The sequence below is a fragment of the Gouania willdenowi genome, chromosome 7 (assembly GCF_900634775.1).
Source record: "Gouania willdenowi chromosome 7, fGouWil2.1, whole genome shotgun sequence".
Classification (NCBI taxonomy): Eukaryota; Metazoa; Chordata; class Actinopteri; order Blenniiformes; family Gobiesocidae; genus Gouania; species Gouania willdenowi.
Window position 1 is genome coordinate 21,794,644 of NC_041050.1, and position 12,676 is coordinate 21,807,319.

At 40.9% G+C, this 12,676-nt stretch overlaps 1 protein-coding gene across 6 annotated transcripts in view; it reads left to right on the top strand.

The window, feature by feature from the left end:
* Positions 1–478: 478 nt before the first annotated feature.
* Positions 479–12,676, top strand: part of ubr4 (ubiquitin protein ligase E3 component n-recognin 4) — a 91,411-nt gene continuing 79,213 nt past the window's right edge. For all 6 annotated transcript variants that reach the window (XM_028451926.1, XM_028451927.1, XM_028451930.1 and 3 more), the window contains exons 1-5: positions 479–646; positions 2,059–2,156; positions 2,277–2,380; positions 4,560–4,689; positions 6,043–6,188. In XM_028451926.1, the coding sequence (XP_028307727.1) occupies positions 522–646; positions 2,059–2,156; positions 2,277–2,380; positions 4,560–4,689; positions 6,043–6,188 (603 nt within the window). In that variant the 5' untranslated portion in view covers positions 479–521. The remainder of the gene's footprint in view (positions 647–2,058; positions 2,157–2,276; positions 2,381–4,559; positions 4,690–6,042; positions 6,189–12,676) is intronic.

Sequence of the window (12,676 nt, forward strand, 5' to 3'; positions counted from 1 at the left end):
TGTACAATATACGTATATTGTTCGTACAATATAGTATATTGTTTGTACAATATAAGTATATTGTTTGTACAATATAGTATATTGTTCGTACAATATAAGTATATTGTCCGGACAATATAAGTATATTGTTCGTACAATGTAGTGATCAAAAATATATTTTCAACTGTGGCAGCTCTACGCTTCCGTACTACGGAAGTACAGAACAGGATATATTGATAAGTTTAAAGTACAAGATTTAATACAGGAAATTACAAAAGGGTCCATTTTAATACTTTAAAGCAGTCAACAACTCAGGAAGGAGTGCACTCAAGTAATTTCCCATTATGGTGCAAATTTTCTGACTGAGCAGATTTTCTCTATTTACACCGTGTTGTTTTTGGAAATCAAAACATTAATTGAACATGTCTTTACACAAAGTCTTGCCATGTGAAAATGTAGTTTCCTGTCGCTCTTCTATCTGATAGTGTCCCCTGTAAACTCCTCCTGTCAGTACCGCCTGCTTTTCTCTATGGGATGTCAAGATGGCGTCGAGCGGAGGAGATGAGGAACACGAATGGACAGCGGCAGTACGGCCGCTGCTATCAGCTTCCTACACTACTTTTGAAACGAAAGAGCTACCCCAGCTAATCGGGTCTATAATCAACAGGTAACCGACTGCTTGCCAGTCAAATGTTTTTGTTCCCTTTAGCCCGCTGTCGGACCGCGTCCACAGATGGTGCAGCTACAGAGCTAACCCGCTAACCTAGCTTCTGTGCTTGAATTCATTAGGAAACCTTAGCTTCATGGCTAACTTTAGCTCTAGCTGCACTGACAGCTAACGTTAGTGTAGCTAGTATACTCGCCAACTCACTCGATTTGCTACTAGTCAAAGTCGTATGTTTATATTCACGTTAGATTAATATTCACGCCCCGTTTTGTACCATATTGTTTAAAATACAGCTGATGGAAGGTAAATGCTAATACATCGGCAACGTAACAATGATGAAATGTGCTTTATCATTAGCTAGCTAGCTAGCCTGAACATGAGCCAGAGAGCCAACTTAGGGGCCTTTCAGCAAGACTGGTTAACCTGGCCATGAGAATGCCCGGTCAGACAGTATTTGGCAGGTGACATAAGTTGTACCTGGTTTCCGAGTAAAATTCTTTATTATAGGCATTTTGGACATGTTTAAGGAAAGCTGTCACGTTATGGAGATCTAATTGTATTTAAGGAAAAAAAAAATGGTGTTGTTGGGCTAAAAGGAGGCGGGGACCCTGTATCGGCTCATTTCGGATTAGGTTTTCAAGTGGAATTTCAATCTTGACATTGACAGCGTAACTTTGTAAACAAAATTGCTCCCAAACAGTCAATGCAAGAAATGATCATTTGGAGAGAATCTGTTTCAAATTGCTGAGGTTTGAGTAAAGTGATTGGAATGTTGGACACATATGCACACGTCATCTGCCATTTGTTTGCTCGAATTGTATGTTTAAATGTTTGTTTTTACCTCTGCTGCCATTTGTTGTGTATGAAGATGGAAGTATGGAAACTCAAGCCAAAGTGTCACCTGACACCCCCCTGTAGGGAGGTGACAAACTACCTCCTCAGAACATTCAGTCTAGTGTTTCCTACCTGCCGCCTTTATTTTCATACATCTGACTAAAAATTTTCTTTTTTGTTTTTTTTTATCATAAAGAAATTCATTTGATGGGTTCTCCAAACTTTGGGAGGCTTTTTCTTTCAATTAAATGCCATTGCACCCGTTTTGTCAATTATACACACTTTTGATAAAACTGGAATTAAATTTTTTCAAAATGGAACATTAGTATATTGTTAATGATAATTTGCGATATACATTTGCTTTATAACTGAGTTAAAGTTGACAGTACAATTACAGTGTCTTCATGCATGTGTGGAAAATTAGCAACAGGTTGGGGTGTTTTTTGCTGTCTTTATTTAGTTACGCTAATCACTTTGCTTATCCTACTGTTTTAGGTTCATGTGTAACTCTAGAAAGTAGTATGTTTCAGTGAATGTTGATTTTTTTTTTCTTCTACAAATATACTTTCCATTTACAGTGAATCAGATATTCTTCACCATGACAAACAGTATGAGCCTTTCTACTCATCATTCGTGGCACTTTCTGCACATTACATCACCACAGTATGTGGACAGAGTAAGTGTATTTAGTTTTTATCCAGGTACTTGTGCAAGTATTTGCAACTCCGCAGCAAAAACATTTATCTAGACGTGTATTGTTTTCATCCTAAAACCTGTGTTTTGCTCCGTTTCTCAGTACCGAGGAATCAGTTGCTGTCAGTAGCTGCAGCATGCAAAGTACTGATTGAATTTTCATTGCTGCGTTTGGAGAACCCAGATGAGGCATGTGCTGTATCACAGGTGAGAGATAAAAAACTGCATAGAGGGGATTGTTTGACTAAGAATGATTACAGTAATGACAGTATGACAATATTTTTCAGTGCTAATAAATAGGGGTGTGCCATCTAAGGAACCTCACAATTTAATTTGATTACAATTTGATTAATCAATGCCAGGGACTCGTCATCAATGCTACCATCATGCTTAGGATTTTAAGTTGTGTAAGAAAGTAAGCTGGTAAACATATTCTGAATTAAGTATGCTCCGCTATGTCCGTGTTTCAAGACGGATCGGGTAGGTGGCCGACATCGCCTTAGAGCACCGTGTCCAGTGTTCTCACAGCATAGAGGGGTCACGTGGCGCGTCAGTGAGCGCCTTTGGAGTGAAACGTTTTGGCCAAATTTAGTGAAGTAAAGCTAAAGTTATTTTTTTTTTTTTAAATCTTTATTCCTGCCTTACTTTAAAGCTGAAAGTTATTTGTTCAATTGGTGAAGGTGATGACTGTAGTTAGAGAGTCACTCATGTTTGATATAGGTCCTCCACTAATAAATACTCACACACACTGTATAGACAAGAAATAACATTTTATTAAAAGACTGATTCCAAGACGCTCTTTTCAAATTTGAATTAAGTTTTATGTGGGACTTGCAGTAAAATTCGAACACACACACGCTGTTGGGAGCGGGGCAGTGCTGTAAAGTTTGCGGCCCACGAGCCACCACCACCACCGCTGGGCCCTTCCTGGCCAACCCAGAGTTGGTTGCGGCACATTGCTGCAGAGGAAACGCGACTGGCGAGGATATACTTGCACTTGCATACAGACCTCTTGGCCTACTTTGAAATCATAGGATGCAGCGCTTGATTCTTTCAAACGTTAGTTATTAATCCGGATGAGTGAATCTCCCGCTCAGTAATTGTTGGTAAAGTTAGTTGCTGCTCCCGCCTCCTTCACCTGAGGCCTTATGTACAAAGACTTGCGTGAAAATGGTGTGAAAAAAGCGTACGTCTTAATCCAGAGACACATTCGTACGCTCGTAAAAATTCAGATGTTTAAATCTGTACGTAGGACTAGGTCCCTAGTCTTTCAACATTTAAATCAACATGGATGTGAGCGTACTTTTGTCTACGCCCACATTTACATATGCAAATTATATTGAAATGAGATCGGCACTGGGATTCCGCTAAGCCTGATCAGAAAAAGCTGCGTTCTTACCACCAGCAACACAGAAAGAAATCTTTTTTTTTTTTTAACATTATTAGACTGACATGTACATTATAATGGAGATGATTCAACAGTGAAGTTACTTGAATTGATATAAACACACTGTGCTCTGCTGTGTAGTTACACAGCGGTCCGTGTTTCTCGACGGGGCGGGTTGACATCGCAACCGACCCCTTGCGCCAACTGTCGTGATCCGGTCCCCATGTTGGGGCGCACTTAGGACAGTCCATGCCGGGGGTGAGGGGGGTCCGTCCCCGCCCGAGAGGGCTTGGCGAGGTAATTATGTCCACGACCTCGGTAAGCGGTGAGTTTGGGAGCGCGGCGCTGCCTTTGTCGCCAGACCCTTCCAAGCCACGATATATTTGAGCCTTCGCGCACAGCGGAGTCCGGACTGTCCGCACTCATCACAGCTTAGATATGTGGACGGTGAAAACGGTTACATAAGCAAAGGATGCACACAGGCAGCTAAAGGGCTGCAGGGGTCCTTAGGTAAAGACAGGAGCGTCCGAGCCAATCGCCTGTATTGAATAGATGGTGCGGCTGATGAATGTGTTTCTCGGTTATGCAGATTAAAAAGAGAGTTAAAACAACCCGTGCATGCCTGGTAGTCCCTCGTGTCCATGTGTGCAACAATTATTACGATGGGACCGATTAAAAAAGAAAAAAATAACAGAAATCCCCCTACGTTGCTGAAAACTGAACGTAGGGGGCGCCATCGCTTCGTAGGGGAACAAAATTACTACATCGGGGGCCCCTACGCTCAACAGCACTGGTGAGAACCCTGCTTACGAAAAAGAGATAGCTTAAATCAGCCTTTTTGGCTGTATTACATTTTTCATCTTTTAGACATAATTTTGATTAGGTGTTAGGCTTTCTGTTTTTTTTTTTTTTTTGTTTCTTTGTTCATTTCAAGTTGAAAAGTTGTTTTTTTTTTAAAATGCCTCTCCTTCAGTGAGTAACTGTCTACTTTTCTTCCAGAAACACCTAATCCTTCTGATCAAAGGACTTTGCACTGGTTGCAGCAGATTGGACCGCACAGAAATAATTACATTTACTGCTATGATGAAGTCTGCCAAGTTGCCTCAAACAGTCAAGACCCTTTCAGATGGTGAGGTGACCCTGAGTTTTTGACAAAATTCTTATTGGAACATACAGTGTATATAAAAGTCTACACACCTCTGTTCAAATGCCAGGTTTTTGTGATGTAAAAAAACGACACCATGATAAATAATTTCACAACTTTTTCCACCTTTAATGTGACCTATAACCTGTACAATGCAATTGAAAAACAAACTGAAACCTTTCAGGGAGGTTGCAAAAGTATACACACCCTCCTATGCCTTGGGACGAGGCTGTGTTCGGATTTGACCAATTACATTCAAACTCATGTTAAATTGGAGTCAGTACACACCTGTTACCATTTAAAGTCCCTCTGATTAACCCAAAATAAAGTTCAGCTGTTCTAGTGGGCTTTTCCTGACATTTTTGTAGCCACATTTTCCAACACAAGCCATGGTCTGCAGAGAGCTTCCAAAGCATCAGAGGGATCTCATCGTTCAATGATATCAGTCAGATGAAGGGTACAAAAGAATTTCCAAGGAATTAAGTATAACATGGAACACAGTCAAGACAGTCATCAAGTGGATAAAATATGGCACAGCAGTGACTTTATCAAGAACAGGATGTCTGTCCAAAATTGGTGACAAGATAAGAAGAAAACTGGTCAGGGAGGCTGCAGCAACATTGGGCTTAGTCAGGGTGGAGGGAATTATGAACAGTTCCAAATACCAGGCAGTGTTGGCACAAAATCTTCGGGCTTCTATTAGAAAGCTGAAGATGAAGAGGAACTTTATCTTTCAACACGACAATGACCCTAAGTACACAGCCAAATCAACAGAAGAATGTCTTCACCAGATTAAGACTGAGGTTTTTGAATGGCCCAGCCAGAGTCCAGACCTGAATCCGATTGAACAACTGTGGTGTGATCTGAAAAGGGCTGTGTACAGGAGATGCCCTCGCAATCTGTCAGATTTGGTGCAGTTTTGTAAAGGAGAGAGGGCAAATATTGCCTCAAGATATACCACACTGATAGACTCTCACCCAAAAAGTGTTGTAATAAAAGCCAAAGGTGCTGCAACAAAGTATTAGTTTAAGGGTGTGCATATTTATGCAACCAGATTATTTTAAGTTTTTTAATTTTCCCCTTTAAAGGTTTCAGTTTGTTTTTCAATTGCATTGTACAGGTTATAGGTCACATTAAAGGTGGAAAAAGTTGTGGAATTATTTCACATGGTGTCATTTTTTTACATCACAAAAACCTGGTATTTGAATGGGGTGTGTGGACTTTTTATATCCACTGTAAATTCATACCTGAACTTTCCTAAACTCAGTTTTTTTACTCGCCATGATTTCCTTTCATTTTTTTTGCTAATTTTCTCCTGTTTATTTTTTCTCGTATTAGTGGAAGATCAGAAAGAGTTGCCCACTGCAGTAAATCCGGAGCTTCGACAAAAAGAAGTTCAGATGAACTTCTTTAACCAACTAACTTCAGTTTTTAACCCTGACCTTACAACCATCTTGGCCTCACCGTCAGCAGCACACATGCAGGCAAGTGAAATAGGTCCAATAATCTGTGCATAAGAAACTAAAGAAGTTGAGCTGGAATTGTTAAAAACAATTTTTATTTTGTTTTAAAAATGTTACTTCCTACTTTGACTGCTGCAGGCCCGTCCTGTGCCCTATACTATGAAGCTGGATAAACATATATGGACTATCTCCTCATTAGTGGGCTTGACCTAAACATGCATTTGCATTCATTGATCAGCTGTACTACGACGCTATGGCACAGATTTTCAGATTTGCAACATGTTAAAGGTGCCGTCACTTTGTGCAGCTTCTCGTTTGGCTTATACACACACAATTCTTTAGCCATTCCCTCAACGTGCTTCTAAAAACTACTGAATTTCTATCTCTGACACACACTTATTATGATAATCACTGACTATTTTCATCAATCCATTTTTGGACCCACTTGCTCCTTTTCAGAGTTGCGAGGGTCTGTCATCTGTAGGGATGTAACAGTATGAAAATTTCACACCGCGGTTATAGTGACCAAAATTATCACGGTTATAGGTATACCGCGGTATTTTTAAAATGTCTTCAAAATATTGAAAAATCACTGATAAACTGAAATAATTTCACCAAGATTTATATTTAAATAGATTTGTTATATATTAAAGTCTTAACAATAACAAACACTGCAAATTTAACATTAACTAAATATAAAAAACTTTGCAAGATGAACATTAAATACAGTAAATAAAAAAGACATCGAAACTGCAACATTAACAATAACCACAGTTAAATTTTTTTTTTTATAAAAACCGTTCAAAATAAACATAGTAAAAAAACAAACAAACAAAACTCAAAACTGCAACAATGCAACAATGACCACAGTAAAAAAAAAAAAAAACATATCAAAAAAGTACAGGTGTAATTTCACACTAAGTAAACTTGTATAAGTTTACGCCACTAGTACCTTTATTTAAAAAAAGAAAAATACAGCAAGAAAGTGTTAGATACTCAGTGAAGTTGCTGACGGTTAAAAAAAAAAGAAAAAAACATTTCCAACAGGCAGAGACATAACTCTCTACCGAGCATCACTTCTGAACAAACCCACGTATACCAGAACTCTGGTCAATAAGTAAGTACAAAGTAAACCAAATTAAAAACGATGCTGAAGAAACCCTAAACGTTAACAGAAAAGACCTGCACACCTCAGAGACAGAGAGAGAAATAGAGAGCTGTTCTGTGTATGTGTGTGTAGGGGAGAGACGCTGTGAGGATTTTCATTCAATCTTCTTTGAAAGCGGAAAAATGCCTTGAGGGCAGCTAGTATCACGTCCTCCCTCCCCCATGTCTTCTTCACAACATAAGAAGCGCACGCTGCGCATGCGTAGGGAGACTGATAAAGTACTCACGAGTTTTCCACACTGTGGTTATCAGCCGCGGCAGTTACCATGGTAATTAAAATATAAATGGTAACCTTCACCGTTGGAAATTTTACCGTGGTTTATTGTGATACCGTTAACTGTTACATCCATAGTCATTTGATGCTCGATCGGCCATACCCATTGGTGCCAGTCCATCAAAGGGCAACACACACACAAGCACTCATAAATTCATTCACTACTGCGGTCAATTCAAAGACTCCAATCAGCCAAACAGACATGTTTTTGGTTGTTGGAGGAAGCTGGAGTACACAGAAAAAACATGCAAACTCCACACAGAAAGGAACCAAGTGTCTACCTCAGGACTTGAACCCAGGACCTTTCTGCTGTGAGGTGAATGTGCTAACAACTACACCACCGTGCGCCGTCAATGACTATTTCCCTATCAGGTGATTGAACACACCCCACACAGAGCGGAATGGGACTGAATTCGTCCCATACAAAAAATCTGTTCCAGTCTGTGTGCGATGTCAGCAGATAGAATTTATTGGTCGGGGCGCTGTTGAAAGATGGAGGAGTGAGACGTGTTTTTTGTATCCCCGGTAACTTAACCTTTTAATAACACTGAACAATTGTATATACACCTAAGAGTTATACAACGCAATATAGGGAAACAAGAGTAAGTAGAAAGCGACGTTTTAAGGGGAATAAATGGTGTCATTTCCCTTTAATGTAAACAGGTTCCTTACAAACACAAATACATTTTAATACTAACACTAGACTCATTAAAAAAGGATACAATATCCTCATGAGCTGATATTTTATGGAATATATTAGTGCTTGTGGATCATTCTGTAATTAATTTATTTCCTCACTTAAAATAAAATTATTTTCTAAAAAAAAAGCACATGAAAAGCAAACTCCGTCAGTGTTTTTACTGTTGCTGAATCTTGTTTCATTCATCTTATGAGTTACATAAAGTTATGGTTAATAAATAACTCTCTGATTTCCTATAATTAAACCAGATCAAGCTGATGATTTAATCATTCAGTATATTTAGGTGTAATAATCTCAATAGTTACATTAGTCTAATGGGACCAGCTTTGTCTTGTGACCACGTGAAATCTAATTAAAAAATATTGCTTTTCACAAGTTTAGATGGATGCATAGTGACATTTATATTATGCTAACATTTATTTCACACAACATGTGACATGTAAGCTTTTATTCTTCCATACAAGTGTTAAATCTGACCATAAACAAATCGGTGGCTCTCTGTGGTTTTATGACAGTAAGTCGTGTTCTTTTATTCTTTTTACTTGATTAAGGAGTGATTAGCATTAGCTCTTAGTCCAGTCTGTGTGTCAGTGGGTTAGCTTGGCATAGTTAGTTTTAGTTGAGTTTCCAGTTGATAATCGTTGCTACGGGTTCATCTGTCCCCGTGTTTGTGGAACTTTGGGTGGATCTGATGGAGGAACTTGGATTGGTTGACTTTGTTGGATGGTTATCTGATCTTAACCAAGTAGCGATCCATGATGTATCGCAGGTCAGCAGCTTCAGGTAGCTGTGACGAGCACCGCCGTGTGTGGGTGTGGGGGCTGGGGGCGGGAGGGGTGGTGCACACCGCGGCCGCAGAGGCTTTGCTGCGGAGCCCCCGTAAACAGCGTTCCGCTCCAGAGAATGATAAGTTGACAACAAACGGGCAGTTTTGTCCCGTGGAACAAGGTTTTTATGGGCATTCCTGGCTAAATTGAGGGACAAATGGCCCGTGGCCCTCACTAATTTCCGACGGGAATTCATCGTTTATATCGTGGGATGACATATTCTTACCGGTGAGAATGTTTTTGACGATAAATCATTAAAGATAAAATATCGCACATTCCTATTTCCCATTTAACATTTCTTTGGAAAAATTCACCTCTTTGGGAATTGCCGTAACAAAGGAACACTCCTCTCTCTTCCAAGCAAACTTTAATAGACTAATAGAGAAACTACGATCCAGATTGTCATTTTGGGACACCCTACCTATTTCCTTAATAGGAAGAATTAATACAGTGAATACAGTGAAGATGATTTTCCTCCCACAGTTGTTGTATTTATTTTAAAACATTCCAGTTTTCCTCAAAAAATCTTTCTTTAAGATCTTGGACTCATTGATAGTTCCCTTTCTGTGGGGACACAAAGTCCACAGAATAGATAAGAAACATCTCTGTAAGCCAAAGCTTAATAGAGGGTAACACTCCCAAATTTCTTGCTTTACCTCTTGGACATTTACCTTTTGGTTAGATACATCAGTACCATTGTCTGACGGGCTGAAGTTGGAGCGAGAAAACTGTCATCTATATTCCATAGGTGCAATCCTACTAGCTCCAACTAAGACCAATAAAGCACTTTATAGTAACAACCCTGTTATACACAATATGATTCGCACCTGGAAACAAATCAAATCTTGATCTTAGTGTTGTATCCCTTGCTCTTCTTATTGCTAGGAACCCCTCCTTTGCTCCCTCTAGTCTTGATGGAACCTTTCATATGTGGATGGCTGTTCATCATAGGAATGGGATCCACACAAGGTTCCTGCTGCTTAACAGAAGGTTTTCCTTGCCGCCATGATGAATTCATGTTGGGTGTGGGATACATATGTATGTGTATATACGTATATATGCATATGTGTGTATCCATAAAATGAAGAGTCCGTCCTTAAGACTGCTCTACTGTAAAGTGCCTTGAGATACCATTGGTTATGATTTGGCGCTATACAAATAAAGATTGATTGATTGATTGATTGATATGTGGAGCGTAAAGGGCATCCACTGTGCGGGAGACCTTTATATAGGAGGCGTGTTCGCTTCATTTACACAATTATCAGAATCAGAATCAGAATCAACTTTATTGGCCAGGGGTGAATGAATACACACGAGGAATTTCTTTTGGTGACCTGTGCTCTCTCAGGTAGTATAACATTAAATAATAACAATCAACTAGAATAAAGAAAAATAAATAAAATAAAGAAAAATAAAAAGAAAAAAGAAGTATAAACATAAATATAAGTATATATATATATATATAAGTAGTTAGACTAATATGTGCAAACTAAATAAAAATAACAAGATAATAATAATAGTAATAATAATAATAATAATAATAATAATAATAATAATGAATAAAATAAGAATACAATAATAATAATAAGATAATGGTGCAGTAGTGCATTGATGAGTAGTGCAAATAGGTGAACATTTAAATGAAAAAATTATGTCCATGAACATTCACAGTGACAAGGTTGTTCCAGGGTTGATATGCTTAGTTCCAGGTTATATCACAGTAACAGAAACAGGTCCGACACTCTTTGACTGTTTAGTGTTGATCAGAGTGACAGCCTGAGGGAAGAAACTGTTTTTATGGCGGGAAGTTTTGGCGTACAGTGATCTGTAGCGTCTGCCTGAGGGGAGGAGTTTAAACAGATTGTGTGCAGGGTGTGAGGGGTCTGCAGTGATGCTACCTGCCCGTTTCCTGACCCTGGACAGGTATAAGTCTTGGATGGAGGGCAGATCAACACCAATGATCTTTTCTGCAGTCCTGACTATCCTTTGTAGTCTGTGTCTGTCTAGTTTGGTTGTAGATCCAAACCAGACAGTGATGGAGGTGCACAGAACAGACTGAATGATGGAGGTGTAGAACATTATCAGCAGCTCCTGGGGAAGGTTGAACTTCCTCAGCTGACGCAGGAAGTACATCCTCTGCTGTGCCTTTTTCCTGGTTGTGTCTATGTGGGAGGACCACTTCAGGTCCTGTGAGATTGTGGATCCCAGGAACCTGAAGGAGTCCACGGTAGCCACTTTGCTATTCAGAATGGTAAGGGGGGTGAGTGGGGGGGGATTTCTCCTGAAGTCCACTGTCATCTCCACAGTCTTGAGTGGGTTCAGTTCCAGGTGGTTCTGACTGCACCAGAGAGCCAGCTGTTCCACCTCCCGTCTGAAGGCAGACTCGTCCCCATCCCTGATGAGACCGATGATGGTGGTGTCGTCTGCAAACTTCAGGAGTTTCACAGAGGGGTCCCCTGAGGTGCAGTCATTGGTGTAGAGGGAGAATAGCAGTGGGGAGAGAACACACCCCTGAGGGGCGCCAGTGCTGAGTGACCGGGTGCTGGATGTGATGCTTCCCAGCCTTACTTGCTGCTTCCTGTCAGTCAGGAAGTTGGTGATCCACTGACAGGTGGAGGCCGGCACTGTGAGCTGGGTGAGTTTCTGGTGAAGGATGTCCAGGATGATGGTGTTGAACGCAGAGCTGAAATCCACAAACAGGATCCTAGCGTAGGTCCCTGGGGAGTCGAGGTGATGCAGGATGTAGTTCAGTCCCATGTTGACTGCATCCTCGACAGACCTGTTTGCCCGATAGGCAAACTGCAGGGGGTCCAGCAGGGGTCCTGTGATGTCCTTCAGATGGCTCAGTACCAGCCTCTCAAAGGACTTCATGACTACGGACGTCAGGGCAATGGGTCGATAGTCATTAAGTCCTGTGATGGCAGGTTTCTTTGGGACTGGGATGATGCTGGAGCTTTTGAAGCAGGATGGTACTTCACACAGCTCCAGTGATGTATTGAAGATCCGTGTGAAGATGGGGGCCAGCTGCACAGCACAGGCTTTCAGGCAGGAGGGAGATACTCCGTCTGGTCCTGGAGCCTTTTTGATCTTTTGTCTCTTGAATAGCTGGCACACATCTCTTTCATTGATCTTCAGGGTAGGTGGGGGGTCAGAGGGTGAGGTAGGGGGGGAGTGGGGGGAGCAGGAAGGGCAGAGTCCAGGTGATGGGCTGATGCTAATGAGCTGGGGGGTGGGTGAGAAAACCTGCAGTAAAAGCTATTCAGGTCTTCAGCCAGTCTTTTGTTACCTGCAGGGTGGGGGGAGGGTTTCCCGTAGTTGGTGACTTCACGCAGGCCTTTCCACACTTCAGAAGGGACTTTGTTTGAGAAGCTTTGTTTTAGCTTCTCAGTGTAGCACCTCTTGGCTACTTTGATCTCCCTAGATAGAGTGTACTTGGCCTGCTTAAACAGGACCCAGTCCCCACTCCTGTAGGCTTCCTCCTTAGCCTGACGCAGCATCCTGAGTTGAGGTGTGAACCAGGGTTTGTTGTTGTTGTATGTGC